At 42.0% G+C, this 17,204-nt stretch overlaps 1 protein-coding gene across 2 annotated transcripts in view; it reads left to right on the top strand.

Annotated features, from left to right (window-relative positions):
- Positions 1-17,204, top strand: part of SPECC1 (sperm antigen with calponin homology and coiled-coil domains 1) — a 270,775-nt gene that overhangs the window by 74,694 nt on the left and 178,877 nt on the right. For both annotated transcript variants that reach the window (XM_040423377.1, XM_040423378.1), the window contains exon 2: positions 13,161-14,728. In XM_040423377.1, the coding sequence (XP_040279311.1) occupies positions 13,161-14,728 (1,568 nt within the window). The remainder of the gene's footprint in view (positions 1-13,160; positions 14,729-17,204) is intronic.

The following is a 17,204-nucleotide window of genomic DNA, read 5'->3' as shown; positions in this document are numbered from 1 at the left end:
CGCTCAGCTCATAGCATGAGAGAAAAAAAAAGCCTCTCAGCGGGCACCCCGGCGTTGTGACAGGATGCCCGCTGAATGATTTCAGCGGACATCCTTTTCCGATCACCGCCCGCAGCGCCGCAAGCTAGTTTTAAACTTGGGACTCGGCAAACATGGCGTACCGGTGCGTCCTAAGTCCTTAAGGGGTTAAGGAACTTCATCAAATGTAGGAAATGGTATTAAATTAAGAAATAACCTATACTTACTCATATAACCCCCCCCCCCCCTCCCCCGTTGCCAACCAGAATTTTTATTTTTTCTGGACAACTTATCCCAAAATCATGGACAGCCAACATTTTGTACGGACAAATTGGAAAACCATAATGAATGATAAAGATTATAGGTAATACATGTCTATAGCTCAATATACTGATAAAAACACATTACCAGCATTTACTGTGAGCTGAAAAATGCTAATTACCACCAAGTCATCCATTTTTATGGACTGTGCAGAAATGTCTGGACTGTTGGCAACCCTGTAACCCCCCCCCCCCTTTAGTGTCCCCGTTTTCTTGAAGCATGTTGAAATGATGTACTTTGCCTATGTGATCACTAGCCTAAGTTTGTCTTCTGACAATATTATTGGAATAAGTTTACTTGAGAGATTGCTATATGCGAGTGATCAGTCCTGTGAAATGTAACAGCATGATGTGAAAGTATCATAGCTATGCATAATATGCAGGGAGGGCCAGCAAGACACCTACTGACCACCTGTGCTGTAAGTGTTTGTTCAGACATAGAGTTTACTGTGCAGATTTTCTACTGCGTTGTTGCAAGAAGAAAATTCTGCAGTGTTTTATCGTAGCAGCAAAGTTGAAATTACTAATGCTGTCTTGTCATTGAGGAGCTTGAATGCAGTTGGATACTGTCCTAGGAAACCAGGGCAATCTGAGAACATTTGATTTGAGTAAAAATGATTTGTACTTAAATTAAATCTGGACCCAAATCGAATTTCAGGAAATTTGTAGTACTTTGTTTTTGATAATACCTAACAGTAGAAATGTGTGTATTATTGATATGCAGATTGAGAAATGAGAAAACCTAATACAGAAGTACAGGAGTTAAATGAGCGAGAGATTTCTGTATTTACACACTATAAATAAAAGAATTGCTGAGTCATCACTTTGTTTGACTACCGTCTGCACTTACATATCGGTGTGCAGAGTGATTGGCTCTGTCCTCAGGAATATTGCCATCTCCTCAGCTACGAGCAGTTGCTGACTTGGCACAAAACTGCTCTTCCATTCATTTTTTTTGTGGAAGGCAGGCATACGGTGTTTGAAAATTTGTGAAGCCTTCAGAATTTTAGATATATCTGCATAAATTTGACCAAAAACTACATCAGCAAAACAGGCCCAAGCCATGATACTACCACCACTGTGTTTCATAGACAGGATGAGATTTTTATACTGGGAATGCTTCTCGTTTCAAACTAAAAATTCTATTTTGGACTCATCCGTCCACAAAACATTGTTCCAATAGCCTTCTGGCTTGTCCAGGTGATGTTTAGCAAACTGCAGACTGGCACCAATGTTCTTTTTTTTTTTTTTAGAGCAGCAGCTTTCACTTTTCAATCCTGAGATGCATTCCATTGTTGTTCAGTGTCCCTCTGATGGTGAACTCATGAACATTTACATTATCTAATGTAAGAAATGTCTTTAGTTGCTTAGAGTTTACCTTTGGCTCCTTGATCTTGGCATGCTGTTTGTTTCTCCACCACTCCTGGGGAGAGTAAACATGGTCTTGAATTTCTTCCAAGAGTCCAAACTCTTTACAGGTGGTTTTGCAACCTTTTCCAGCCTGATGAACAATAATAACGCTTCTTTTGAGGTCCTCAGAAATCTCCTTTGTTCCTGCCATGATACATTTCCAGAAGATCAAATTTCGATAGATCCCAGTTCTTTAAATAAAACAGGTCGCCCACTCACACCGGATTGTCATGTCATTGATTGAAAACATTACTGGATTATCCTCAATAAATAAATGGCCAAGAACTAATATTTTTGCCCAATTTGTTTGATGTGGTTATCGTTATCTACTTTTATGACTTGTGTGAAAATCTGATATAGTTTTAGGTCAAATTTATGCTGGAACATCGTTAAATTTGACCGGATCAAACACTTTCAAACACTACTGTAGAAATGGTGAAGAGACTATGATGCCTGAGGGAGCCTAAAAGCCCCTCTGCCACATAGGAAGAAGTCAGTATTATAAATGGTACATGTGTAAGTTATCATTGGAAGAATGGTTGAGTATTGAACATTATTTGAAGGGCTATCAGCAATTTTGATAATGCAAAACTGCTGACAGAACAAGGTAAGACATATTCATAAGGGGCTATTCTCCTTTAAGGTAGACCTATCGTTTCGGGCATGAACAGCCTCACGCATCAAGTTAGCACTTATGTCGACGCCATTCTCAGACCATTTGTGTTGTGACTGCCCTCTTGTGTGAGGAATTCAATGGAGATAGTCAACAAATTGGATGGCCTCTATGTCAAGGGAAATACGCTACTTGCCAGCCTTGACATGGAGGCCCTCTACAGCTCCATCCCCACGATAAGGACATGGAGGCTGTGCGTTAATTTTTGTGGCATGGAGTTCTTACCCCACAATGATTTTGTCATCAATCTGTTAAGGTTCATCCTATGCCACAATATTTTCCTCTTCAATTGCCGCTTCTACCACCAGCTCAGGGGAGTGGCCATAGGAAGTCTATGCGCACCATCTTATGCCAATCTGTACCTGGGCTGGTGGGAAAAAGAAGTGGTATTTGGAGATGAATTTGTGGTATGGGCCTCCCACATTACATCCTTATTTTTTGGACTGCAACTGGATGAATTCAATAACTTTATCAAAGCCCTTAATGTCAACTATTGTGGCCTTTTCTTCACATCCTAGATTAACCCCGTTCAAATGACCTTTCTTGACTTTAGCATCATGAAGGCTGATGACAGTAAGATCTACACAAGCCTTTTTCGCACTGGGAGAGCTGTCACCCTCTCACTCTCAAGAAGGGGATACCTAAGGGGCAATACCTTAGGGTTCGCCGCAATTGTTCCTTTATCTCTGATTTTCAAACCAATGCTAGGAACCTTGAAAACAGGTTTTTGCGACGTGGTTATCCCTGCAGGGTGCTCAAGTCGGCATACCAACATTTGCTTGCCTGTACACGCGAGTCCCTTCTTAATCCGAGAATAAAACAAACGGATGAGGAACAGATTCGCCTGACAGCAACATTTGATGCAGCCAATGAACAGGTCAAAAATATCCTTTACAAACCTTGTTTTAAAAATGGATGCTGAGATTGAGCATCTGTTGGGTGATCGTCCAGCCATTACGTATCGCAGGGGGCATAATCTTAATCGGTTGGTCCACAGCTTTTTTCGGACCCTGCGTTCAAGTACCTGGTTGGCGAATTTACCACAGGGAACCATCCGCTGTAGCGGTTGTGTGGCATGTGATTCCATCAAGCTTGGGACTATTTTTACCAGCACAACCACCTCTAAGTCATTCAACATCAGATGCTTTGTTAACTGCAGGTCATTTGGCCTGGTTTATCTGGGCACCTGTACAGTCGTGGCCAAAAGTTTTGAGAATTACATAAATATTCGAAATTGGAAAAGTTGCTGCTTAAGTTTTTATAATAGCAATTTGCATATACTCAAGAATGTTATGAAGAGTGATCAGATGAATTGCATAGTCCTTCTTTGCCATGAAAATTAACTTAATCCCAAAAAAACCTTTCCACTGCATTTCATTGCTGTCATTAAAGGACCTGCTGAGATCATTTCAGTAATCGTCTTGTTAACTCAGGTCAGAATGTTGACGAGCACAAGGCTGGAGATCATTATGTCAGGCTGATTGGGTTAAAATGGCAGACTTGACATGTTAAAAGGAGGGTGATGCTTGAAATCATTGTTCTTCCATTGTTAACCATGGTGACCTGCAAAGAAACGCGTGCAGCCATCATTGCGTTGCATAAAAATGGCTTCACAGGCAAGGATATTGTGGCTACTAAGATTGCACCTCAATCAACAATTTATAGGATCATCAAGAACTTCAAGGAAAGAGGTTCAATTCTTGTTAAGAAGGCTTCATGGCGTCCAAGAAAGTCCAGCAAGCGCCAGGATCGTCTCCTAAAGAGAATTCAGCTGCGGGATCAGAGTGCCACCAGTGCAGAGCTTGCTCAGGAATGGCAGCAGGCAGGTGTGAGCGCATCTGCACGCACAGTGAGGCGAAGACTTTTGGAAGATGGCCTGGTGTCAAGAAGGCCAGCAAAAAAGCCACTTCTCTCCAAAAAAAACATCAGGGACAGATTGATCTTCTGCAGAAAGTATGGTGAATGGACTGCTGAGGACTGGGGCAAAGTCATATTCTCCGATGAAGCCTCTTTCCGATTGTTTGGGGCATTTGGAGAAAGGCTTGTCCGGAGAAGAAAAGGTGAGAGCTACCATCAGTCCTGTGTCATGCCAACAGTAAAGCATCCTGAGACCAGTCATGTGTGGGGTTGCTTCTCATCCAAGGGAGTGGGCTCACTCACAATTTTGCCCAAAAACACAGCCATGAATAAAGAATGGTACCAAAACACCCTCCAACAGCAACTTCTTCCAACAATTCAACAACAGTTTGGTGAAGAACAATGCATTTTCCAGCACGATGGAGCACCGTGCCATAAGGCAAAAGTGATAACTAAGTGACTCGGGGACCAAAATGTTGACATTTTGGGTCCATGGCCTGGAAACTCCCCAGATCTTAATCCCATTGAGAACTTGTGGTCAATCCTCAAGAGCCGGGTGGACAAACAAAAACCCACTAATTCTGACAAACTCCAAGAAGTGATTATGAAAGAATGGGTTGCTATCAGTCAGGAATTGGCCCAGAAGTTTATTTGAGAGCATGCCCAGTCGAATTGCAGAGGTCCTGAAAAAGAAGGGCCAACACTGCAAATACTGACTCTTTGCATAAATGTCATGTAATTGTCGATAAAAGCCTTTGAAACGTATGAAGTGCGTGTAATTATATTTCACTACATCACAGAAACAACTGAAACAAAGATCTAAAAGCAGTTTAGCAGCAAACTTTGTGAAAACTAATATTTGTGTCATTCTCAAAACTTTTGGCCACGACTGTACATGTGGTTTACAATATGTCGGGAAGACTATCGGTGAATTCCGTCGCAGAATTGGCAAGCATTTAAATGATATTAGGAAAAAAGCAGATACACCAATTGCACATCACATTAATCTGCATCACTCAGGGGATGTCCGGTCCATCATGTTTCAAGGGATTTAAATTGTGCAACGTTCTCCGAGGGGAGGTGACTTTGATCAAAGGGTCCTCCGAAAAGAGGCACAGTGCACCTTTAGGTTGGGCGCGGTCCGCCCCCTGGGTTTAAATGATCATATTTCCTTTGCCTGTTTTATTGATTAGTCAACCTCTTGGAGTATTAATTTTGGTACCTTGTAGCATTGTTTCTTCTTTTTTCCTTGTTACAATGCTGCAATATTGCATCTTCTTTTCATGTAATTGGTAAGCTGCAGCATTGTGCCTTACACCACACAACAACAAAAAAACTTTTCGCCTGCTACTGGGCAAAAACCATTTGTCCTATACTAAATCGAGTGTGCGGATCACAAATCCGAAGTCAGAATTGTTGTAACACGTCACGAAATTTTCCTATGCATAAGTATGACTAAATGAATTAAGCACTTAGAAAGCATTGAATAATTTTGAACAGAACGAGTTTTACTCCAACAATTACCTGATCTACATCAAAGTTTGCGTAGCAAACAGTGTATGAAAATGTAATAGAATACCAAAATTTCAAAAAGTCTTGTTTTTCAGTTTAAAAGTCTTACTTGAGCAAGGCCCAATACTATTAATCGTGTGGTACTGATTTAAAAGCAGACTCAGTCAGGATACACAATTTGTGACTTGTCTCTCTTTGAATATCAGGCGATTTTTGTCATGCAAAATTAACAGTCCGAATGGTGATTTTTCTGCTCATGCCAAACAATAGGCACTGCAAAAGCCATTCCTTTCCTTTTACCATTCAACCACTGCGTTAGCCCAGAGTAACACACAGTGCAACAAACATGAGGGGCCCAGCTTTTATCTTGATCTCCAATTTTAGTCAAAGTAATACTTGTAAGCAAGACGCACTCGCTTTTTCGGATTCTTGCGCTGATCATAAGTAGTCTATTTGCCACATATGTAGCAGAAATTGTATGGATCGTTAACACATTTGCTTTTATCCATCTTAAGTTTTTAAAACTGATAGCACTATAACAGATCACTTTATCAAAATGTGTCCAGCTTGCCTTATATACTTACTGCTGACATCAGCCTGAGTGCGTCCGGACAGGTCTGGACATGTCCATTGGAATATCTCCAATATGATGCATTAAAGAGGACCTTTCACCGATTATGTGAACTAACTATACAGACATGAAGATCGGCGCCCGGGGATCTCACTGCACTTACTATTATCCCTGGGCGCCGCTCCATTCTCCCGTTATGCCCTCTGGTATCTTCGCTCAGTAAGTTATAGTAGGCAGAGATTTCAGTCACTAAGTTATGGTAGGCGGAGTCAGCCCTTGTTCTGCTGTAGCGCTGGCCAATCGCAGCGCAGAGATCACAGCCTGCGAGGTTCTTTTCTCCCAGGCTGTGAGCTTTGCAATGCGATTGGCCAGCGCTACAGCAGAACAAGGGTAGACAACGCCTACCATAACTTTGTGACCGAAGATACCGGAGGGCATAACGGGAGAACGGAGCGGCGCCCAGGGCAGTGAGCGCAGTGAGATCCCCGGGCGCCGCTCTCCATGTCTGTATACTTAGTTCACATTGTCATAATAGGTGAAAGGTCCTCTTTTTAATATTGTTACTGAATATGCTTTACATGTATAACATGTCAGGCAAATTCCGAGTTCATATTTGGAATTAGCGCGCTCATTTTAGTATAAATCACATGTTTTTCTCCCCGTAGCAAAATCATTGTTGCGCGGTGTTATGTTTTTGACACAGTGCTGTATCAATTTACATTTACTTTTCCTGTTATGCAACTTAGTTCACTTTTGTGCTGTCCCATATTTGTTACCTTGTCTTTACTAATGAATCCATGCCTTAGTTTTCCCCTCCTTGAACTTTCTTCAATGGAGGACGCTCGGCTCATGTGAGGCTGCTGGCAGCCGGAGGGTTAACGAGCGGAAGATTCCGCCCTTCCGTGCTCCCATTGGCCACACGCTGGTCTTGCCTCCACTGGGGGGGTGTGTTCTCCTCCTATTTATACCCGCTTTTTAGGCAGCCGCTTCATGGCCATCCTAGCACCGGATACGCTGCCACACACTACCAGTGTGGCGGCATTCTCTGCTATCATTCTCCACGTGCTTTATTTAGTGCTTCTGATGATTCATGTGATTAAAAACGCTACGTGCGGGAGTTCTAGCTAGATAAGGACGGGTAGTCAGGGATTGAGGTTGATTGACACACAGGGTTAGTCACAGTCTGTGTATGGCTGCTATTCATGGACGCGATTTGTCAGTATCAGTGGTAGTGCCCTTTGAGCTGTAGTTACTTCAGCCTTAGCAGGACACTTACCAATCCTCCCCTGTTATATAGATACTACCCCTTCTTTTTTGGTTGTTTTTTGTGTATGTCCGCACGAGGTACACCTGTGATTGGGTGACTCCCACTTTGTCACCTCGGTGTATCGTCTAACAAATGACGCTCGCTGCGCATACTTGACGCTTGATTGGCTTTGATTTGACAAGGTGGCTTTTAAAGTCGCTACAAAGATATGACCTATATGTTCTAGTCCTCTGTCTTATTTTTTTATGTCATTTAGCCATTAAGGGTTTGACTGATTATTTCACCTTTTAAGGGTTTTATACACACATCCCCATTTTTTTGTTTGGTTTCTGCTTTTATTCTGAACCTAATAAAGTATTTAGTTTTAACGCCTCTTTCTACTGTGAGAATACTAGTTAGGGCTCTTTCACATGAGCGGATGCCGTGCGTGTCGTCCGCTGCGTGAAAGACAGCCAAGCCCCGCTCTGGACAGCAGAGACCCGGAGCATTAACATGATTGATAATGCTCCGTGCCTCTGTGTGATCTTTTTACTACAAAACCACACTGAGATAAAGTTGTCAATGTGGTTTTGTAGTAAAAAGATCACACAGAGGCACGGAGCATTATCAGTCATGCTAATGCTCCATGTCTTTGCTGTCTGGAGCGGGGCTTGGCTCTCTTTCACGCAGCGGATGACACGCACGGCATCCGCTCATGTGAAACAGCCCTTATAATTGAGACATATACCCTTACCATTCAGCAACAGTGAATTATAAGAGGTAAGACATAGCTCTCTCCCTGAGGCACTGTACTTTATACAGATTTTATTGTGGTTTTTGGTGCATTTCCATATCAAATCTGTACCAAAATCAGCAGATGCATATTTGCCCTGATTCTGCACTGAAATTCCTCACAAACAATTGACATGCTTTGGATTTCAAAAACCACACCACAGGTCAGTTTCTGCTGGAAAATTTCTCCACCCTGTACATGAGATATTAAAAACCTCATCTGCTTAGCTGGTACTGTATTAGGGCTCATACCGTAGGCCATCTGTGCCCGTATTGCGGACTGCAAACGGTGGGTCCACAATAAAGAGGCACCAGACGTGTGAATCCCGTATCACAGGTGCGGACCCGTTGACTTAAATGGGTCCACAATCCGCAAGATACGGCACGGATCGGAAGCCCACAGAAGCACTACAAAGCGCTTCCATAGGCATTTGGGCCCATGCCTCCGCACTGCAAAATATAGGACATGTTCTATCTTTTGCCGTATATTGCGGATCGCAGACCCTTTCAAGACAATGGGTCCGCATCTGTGATGAGCCGCTCCACAGCCTCTTCTCTCTGCTATAAGGGGGCTGAGACTAGCCACAAGGGAAACAGGTGAATCCCTCAGTGGGCTCATGACCAAGGTGGGCCCTTAGTCCCCCATCCCCTGCAGAAGTGGCACATGGCACAGTAGCATGACTGCGCTACATACAGATTCCAGCCTATGCATGTATCAAACCTGGGGGTATTATTTAACAAACTATGCAGTTTATCATTATACACACATTGCGTGGTGGAGAAGACCTCTAGGTACAGAGGCAGGCCAGCCAGCATCCTCTTTCCCCATGGACCTGATCCACTGTGTGAGCAGGTGCATGTACGTAGCTTTACAGTGGGCCCCCAAAATGAATTTTTACTGGTGGGCCCTAGGCACCCCAGTCCGACACTGGCTGTAAGTGATGCTGTAGTGCCCATCCTGCAGCCCACTACAGCCATCACTCACAGCAGCCGGGAGGGTCCGTGGGATGGCTTATACTCTGAGCCTGAAGCACTGCAGCCTGACGGCCTGTCCCTGGTGCACTTCGGGGGAACTGCACCCGTAGGCCCCTTTAACACGAGCGAGTTTTCTGCACGGGTGCGATGCGTGAAGTGAACGTATTGCACCCGCACTTAATTTTGACCCATTAATTTCAATGGGGCTGTGTACTTGAGCGGTTTTTTTCATGGATCACTCCTGCGTTGTGTGAAAAACACAACATGTTCTATATTCTGCGTTTTTCATGCAGCCCTGGCCCCATAGAAGTGAATGGGGTTTTAGTGAAAAACGCAAGCATCCGCAAGCAAATACGGACGCAATGCGTTTTTCACTGATGGTTTCTAAGAGATGTTCTTTGTAAACCTTCAGGTTTTTTTTATCACATGCGTGGAAAACGCATCAAAACACATTGGACCCATGTGGAAAAAACTGAACGCAATCGCAGACAAAACTGACTGAACTTGCTTGCAAAATGGTGCGAGTTTCCCTGAACGCATCCGGACCTAATCCGTCACGCTTGTGCTTTGAAAACCCTGTGAGGGTCAATATAGGTGCTTTCTGTACCTCCCTTCACCTGATTGTATGGATTTGTGAAGCTACAAACATTGCAGGACTTGATGTAAGTACAGATCTGAGTTATCACACATACGTGTATTTGAGCTCTGTATTAAATCACTTCCTGGGAAACTACATAGATAAATGTGACCGAGATGACTAAATCTTTCACAAAAAGCACGTATAACAAAATAAATGACCCAAACAACAAAATAAACTGTGTGTAGTAACTGTCAGCAGGAGTAATGTTGTGCCCCATACAATAAGCTCTCTTCAGGCAACTGTTAAATCAAGCAGACAGTGCTGTATATTCAGCAGCGATAAAACCAGGTTTCATTATCTACCTTGAAGACCGATGAGACTTTTGGGGATTTGCGGTTTTCTTATTCACATATTCCAAATATAGATACATCTTTATTAGTACATCATAAGAATCATGCAAAAATTCATAAAATCTTGTGACCCTTTATACAGGCCATTTAATATTGTAATGATTGTATTTATTGAATTATTTATGCATGGAGGTGAAACAGATTGTATGGTACTTTGTCCTGTCCTGAAGGGGTTATTTTTTCTATGATTCTTATGGTGTACTAATAAAGATGTACCTAGATTTGGATTATATTTGGCTTAGTGTGGCTTTTTTGTCACTTTTGGGGCATTCATGACTCCCAGAAAGTAAATAAACAAAAGTGTGACATGACTGTCCACCTCTCCATTCGTTCTCTGGGTTGGGGGACTGTCGTTCTGGTGATAGCTGCTGGTTCCAGTGGTAGGACTAGTTCCTTTTAATCATTTATGACATATGCTGTGGATATGACCTAAAAGTCTAAAGTACTGTAGGTTCTGATCCTTTTTTTTTGGGCTCTGTATGCAGCTGTCACACGGAGCCACTGCTCGCTAGTCTGAATCAAGATGTATAATTTAGTCATGATCCTAGAGAAATTATACCATCAGGATGAGTATTTTTTGACAAGCAAAAAACAACAACAAAACAAAACTAAATAGGAGCAGTCACTCATCCATTAAGGGGCTGTATTATCCCAGTCATTGGGGGAATATCTGATAGGTGCAGGTCCCACTTCTGGGTGCGCTCTCCTTCACTTTGCGGGCTCCGTTCTAAAGATAGGTGCGGGTCCCACCACTGGGATCCTAGCAATATGCCCCCAATGTCTGAGATGATACAACCCATTTTAATGACTACACCCCCACTTTCTATTAATATAACTATAGTCTTGACGGATGTTTGGTGTTGCATCAGCTTCACTATAGTGAACAACTGAACATGTACAAGTCTAGGGAAGTGCTTGGAAATGCTCTTAATAAAGCATGACAGGGATTAATAGTGCTAGGATTATAGCAGAATGCAGGGCCATTTGTCTACTGTGTGACACCATCCTCCCTTGTTTAATAATGGCTTAATTACCAGTGTATCTTGCTCTTTTCTCTGCTTTTTAGCTTTGAATTCTCCAGCTGTGGATGTCTAGCTCTTTGACCTGTATGAGTGGGCTGCCGGCTCTGTAGTCAGAATGTCCTTTGCTATCTTCCCTTTCTCTAAACAGTGCTTGCTTTGTTTTTTAGTCTACCGGGTGTTTAACCCAAGACAGAGGCGCTCTGTGTACATTTTTTTTCCAGATCCTAGCTTTTTTCTAATATATGCAGAATTTTTTTAAATGTTTTTTCGGTCATGAGTTTTTAAAGGCTATGGACCCCTTTGACATGGAAAAAATGATTTTTACATATTTTAGTAGTGAGCAAAAAAATATTTTGCATGAAGCCTCAGCCTGCAATCTTCCCTTCACTAATTTTCAGACCCCCTGATATTCAGTTTGCAGCTTGCTCCTTGTTTTAAACTTTGTCTCTCCCAGTTATACACGCTGGATGTGAGGTCTGAGATGTTCTTGCCTTCACCCTGCAAAGCACTTTATATGTGCTTTCCTCCCCATCTCCAGCCTGTGTGAGCTGTGGCTGCTCTCCTTGGATGCTTTTCTCCTTCGCCACACTCTGATCTGCCATGTGTATCATCCTGCTGTTTTCTCTAACCATTATAGAAAGGATGGCAAATAGAAGCAAATATATTTATATCAGATTCTGCAGTACCAGCAGCTAGGTGAAGGATTTACACTCGCTCTGCATAAGAAAAGGAAGCAAGTTAATAAAAACTGTGAAAAGACTTTAATTCTGATCAGAAGGGTTTAAAGGTTTAGGTAGTTTTACATTCTGTTTAAAACAAATATACTGTATATTTTTTTTAATTCAAATACTTTGATATCTGTCTTTCCTTGAACTGCTTCTCCTTAGCTTACAAGTACAGTATACATGTGTGTAGCCACATTTTAATGCAAGATAATAAGGCAGATTTACCAATGCTATCAGCCAACATAAACTGAGACCAGACAGAAGATCGCCTAATTTCTCATACTCGTGCATGCAGTGTGATCAAATTTAGCACGTTCTACTCTTTTGCCTTCTCAATACCATCTTTAGGTTAGGTTGCTTTAGATCCGTTTTATTGCTGTAAAAAAAAACTGTTGATCAGCAGAAGTTGGACCAATCCTGACGATAGGAAATCAATATTATTTCCATTATAACTTCTTTAAGGAATGTTCAGAGGGGCAAATTTACAATCTGTTTTAATATAAAACAATTGTAATTTCTAAGAAAAAGGGAAATGGGTTAATGATTTTTACATTTTATTTATATATATATATATATATATATATATATATTTATTTATTTTTATTTTTTTACTTTTTAAATTTTTTGATTTTTGCAACTTCATTTTTGGATCTACTTTTTGGTCCAGTGTATAGTGAATTACCAGGGGAAATAATGGGCAGCACGGTGGCTTAGTGGTTAGCACTGGTGCCCTGCAGCGCTGGGGTCCTAGGTTCCCCCGGTGTTTGCGTGGGTTTCCTCTGGGTACTCCGGTTTCCTCCAACACTCTAAAGACATACTGATAGGGAACTTAGATTGTGAGCCCCATTGGGGATAGTTGGATGCTAATGTCTGTAAAGAGCTGTGGAATATAGTAGCGCTATATAGGTGCAGTAAAATAAATAAGTATAAAATTGGGCAGGTAAAGGTATAGAAGGATGTAAACAAAAAGCGTTCACTCTGCTTTTGTTTGTGCTAAAATATCCATTTTATATACTAAATATTAACATAATACTCTTCTTTTTTTTTAGGGCTGTCAGCAACTAGAAAGACTGGTATACCAACTCCTCGAGAACTACCTACCCAAATAGCAAGAGACAGAACAAGTTTGCGTGCTCAGAACCTTGCAGCTAAAAAAACACTACCAAGTCCTACATCTCCTGGCACTCCTACACCTAAAAGTATCCGCGCACCTTCAAAACCTAAACAAGAAAATGAGTCCCACAACAAATCTGCATTGGAACTGCAGGTTAAGGAGCTCTTGGCTGAAGCAAAATCAAAGGATTTTGAAATCAGCAAACTACAATGTGAGCTGCAGAAATGCAAAGACAAAGAAAGTTCTAGTCCTGAGATCATGAACCTGCTGGACACCTCAGTGGAAATGCATCTAATGCACGGTACTGACCCTGAATTATTGTTGAAAACTCTGCAGGACAAGACGGTAGCTTTCCAAAAGGAGCTCAGTTTCCTTAGGCAAGAAAACAAAGATCTAAAAGACAAATTAAATTCTTTAGAAAAGTCACCTCTCTCTGATACTATTACCAGCAATGGGACAGATAGCAGCCTCCTTTCTCCTTCCACAGAAGGTGCAAATTTTGGGATTAAGGCTAAGAGTCTGTTCGTCGATGGATCTGAGAGCTGTCACTTTCCTGGAGGAGAAAGTGGTTTTCACATTTCAGGTTCTTCAAGTAGTGATGTCACAAAAGCATCTTTATCACCTGATTCAGATTTTGAGCATATAGCCGACGTCCCTTCTAGACCTGGTTCCTCAGGAAGCATTCCATGCCAGGGCTCTAAATGTTCAACCAGTGGTAGTTCCCCAAATAATATAAGTGACCTTTCTGTAGCATCATTGACTGAAAAGATACACAAAATGGAAGAAAATCAGCATAGTACTGCAGAAGAACTTCAGGCTACACTACAAGAACTATCTGATCAGAATCTCATGGTGCAAGAACTTACGATGGAAAGTGAGAAACTAGTGGAAGAGAAAGCTTTTCTGGAGAGTTCCCTACAGCAACAAAGACAGAGAGCAGAACAGCTCAGTCAGGAAAATGAGAAACTAATGGCTCTGTTACAAGAAAGGTCAAAGACAGAAGAAGCACAAGTTCCGAGTAAGTTAGCTGAGATGGAGAAGAAATATACAGAACTCGTTGAACAGTCTCAGCTTGAAAGAGAAAAGCTGATCAACATTCAGCAGCAATTAACAAGTAGCCTGAGAAGCCTTGAGAAAGAGCACCAAGAGGCTCAGGTGATGATTAGACGACTGAAAGAAGAAATCACTAAACTACAAAATTTGTTGGACAGTCAGAGAAAAGAGAAATGTAATGCATCAATGGCTGTGGAGGACCAAAAAGTCATAATTGAGGGTCTCAAAATTGAAATGAACGGTTTGAAAGCTCAGCTAGATGGAGAGAAGCAGAAAGTACCTGAAATCACAACAGTAGCAACAAACAATCCAGAGAACTTGACAGCTCAAGAGGTGCTGAAATCTGCCCATGTGGACAAAGAGGATCTAGAGCTAACATGCTTAGAACTTCGACAAGAGCTCTTGAAGGCCAACAGTGAAGTAAAACAGCTTCAATGTCTTCTGGCAAAGGTTAGGTGGTTTATATAATTTTCTGCAAACTTTTTATTACATTCTGAGTCTCCCAAGGAAGCATTGCCAAAAGAATCTCTAGATATCCAATCTTTTAAAGGAGTTCACTTTAGACAATTCTTAAAGGGGTTCTACAGTTATTTTGAAATTATAATCTATCCTCTGGATAGATCATCAGCATCTGATCGGCGGGGGTCCGACACCCAGGATGCGCGCCAATCAACTGTTTGAGAAGGCAGTGGCGCTAGCAGTAGCGCCACGGCCTTCTCATGTTTACCGCAGGCCCAGTGACGTCACGACTAGTATCACTGGCCTGGGTGAGGCTAAGCTCTGTTCACTTGAATGGAGCTTAGTCCCGCCCAGGCCAGTGATGCTAGTCGTGACGTCACTGGGCCTGTGGTAAACCGCGAGAAGGCCACGGCACTTCTGCCAGCGCCACTGCCTTCTCAAACAGCTGATCGGCGGGGGTCCCGGGTGTTGGACCCCCGCCGATCAGATGCTGATGATCTATCCAGAGGATAGATCATCAGTTTAAAATAACTGCAGAACCCCTTTAAGGGGAACCTGTCATCAACTTTATGCTGCCCATACTAACAGCAGAATAAAGTACAGACAGGTGAGTTGTTTTAGCGGTCTGTCATTTATAAGTTAAAAGTAAGTGGTTGCCGAGAACCAACATCACAATCATTGCAGACTGGGCCTGGAAAAGAGTCACGGCCACCTGAGAAGAGTCATGGCTATTCATGAATTCCTGCTCTCCCTGCCCACCTGCTGATGACTGACAGTCTTCTATCTAGTTTTCTCCCTTTCTCTCTAGGAGAGAACTGCCAATCATCAGCAGATGGGTGAGAGAGCAGGAGATTAGGAATAACCAGGACTCTTCTCAGGTAGATTTGACTCTTTTCTAGGCCTGGGCTGCAATGTATGTGATGCTGGTTCTCGGCAACCACTTACTTTAACCCCTTCCCGACCTTTGACGTACTAGTACATCATGGGAACCACTGAGTTCCCGCAATTTGACGTAATAGTACATCATAGTGATCGCGGGGGCACCGGAGCGGTGTGCGCGCGCGCGCGATCACTGCAGGGGCCCGGCAGTCCCTGGTAGACGGGCCCCTGCTGTATCCGCCGGCATCACTTTAAAAGCCGATGCCGGCGGATTAACTCCTTCTATGCCACAGTCCGCGACATAGAAGAGGTTTGTGTCGGGTGAACAATCGCATTGAGTACCCGTGCTGCTGTGGCGGGGACCCGATGCGACACAAGGCAGCCCGATGCCGTGCAGAGGCTGCCCAATGCCTTGCACGACATCGGGAACTGCCTTCTACGGGAGCCGAGGAGATCCAGCCTCAGTGGATCTAACAGGCAATGCATTACAATACAGATGTATTGTAATGCATTGCAGAGGGGATCAGGCCCCCAAAAGTAAATGTCATAAATAAAGTAAAGTAAAAAAAAAAGTGTTTTTAATAAAATTAATAAAGTAATAAAATGTATAAAGTAAAAAAGAAAAAAAAAAGCCCCTTTCTCCTTATTTTATAATAAAAAACTGAAAAAAAAAAAAACAACACACATATTAGGTATCACCGCGTCCGTAATGACCGGCTTTATAAATATATCACATGATACACCCTGTTTGATAAACACCATAAAAAATATAAACAGTGTAAAAAAAGCCATTTTTGTCACTTTACATCACAAAAAGTGCAACACCAAGCGATCAAAAAGGCGTATGCCCCCCAAAATGGTATCAATAAAACTGTCACCTCATCCCGCAAAAAATGAGCCCCTACCTAAGACAATCGCCCAAAAAAAAATAAAAAATATAGCTCTCAGAACATGGAGACACTAAAACATAATCATTTTTTTTTTTTGTTTCAAAACTGCTATTATTGTGCTAAAGTGAAATACATAAAAAAATATATACATATTAGGTATCGCCACGTCCGTAACAACTAGCTCTATAAAAATATTATATGACCTAACCACTCAGATGAACACCGTAAAAAAAATGCCATTTTTGTCATATTACATCACAAAAATTGCAACAGCAAGTGATCAAATTAGTACCAATCAGACCGTCACCTCATCCCGCAAAAAATGAGACCCTAAGAGAATCGGTCAAAAAATTAAAAAGCTATGGCTCTCAGACTATAGAGACACTAAAATATCATTATTTCAAAAATGCTATTGTGTAAAACTTAAAGAAATAATAAAAAGTAGACATATTAGGTATTCCCACGTGCGTAACGATCTGCTCTATAAAAAAGTCGCATGACCTAATCCCTCAGGTAAACGCGGTAAAAATAAAAAATAAAAACTGTGCCAAAACATCCATTTTTTTTGTTACCTTGCATCACAAAAAACTTAATATAGAGCAATTAAAAATCATATGTACCCCAAAATAGTACCAATAAAACTGGCACCTTATTCCGTTGTTTCCAAAATGTGGTCACTTTTTTGAGTTTCTACTGTA

Source organism: Bufo bufo, chromosome 3 (genome assembly GCF_905171765.1).
Source record: "Bufo bufo chromosome 3, aBufBuf1.1, whole genome shotgun sequence".
Classification (NCBI taxonomy): domain Eukaryota; kingdom Metazoa; phylum Chordata; class Amphibia; order Anura; family Bufonidae; genus Bufo; species Bufo bufo.
The sequence above is the reverse complement of the archived record's forward strand: the minus strand, read 5'-3'. Positions and strand labels throughout refer to the sequence as shown.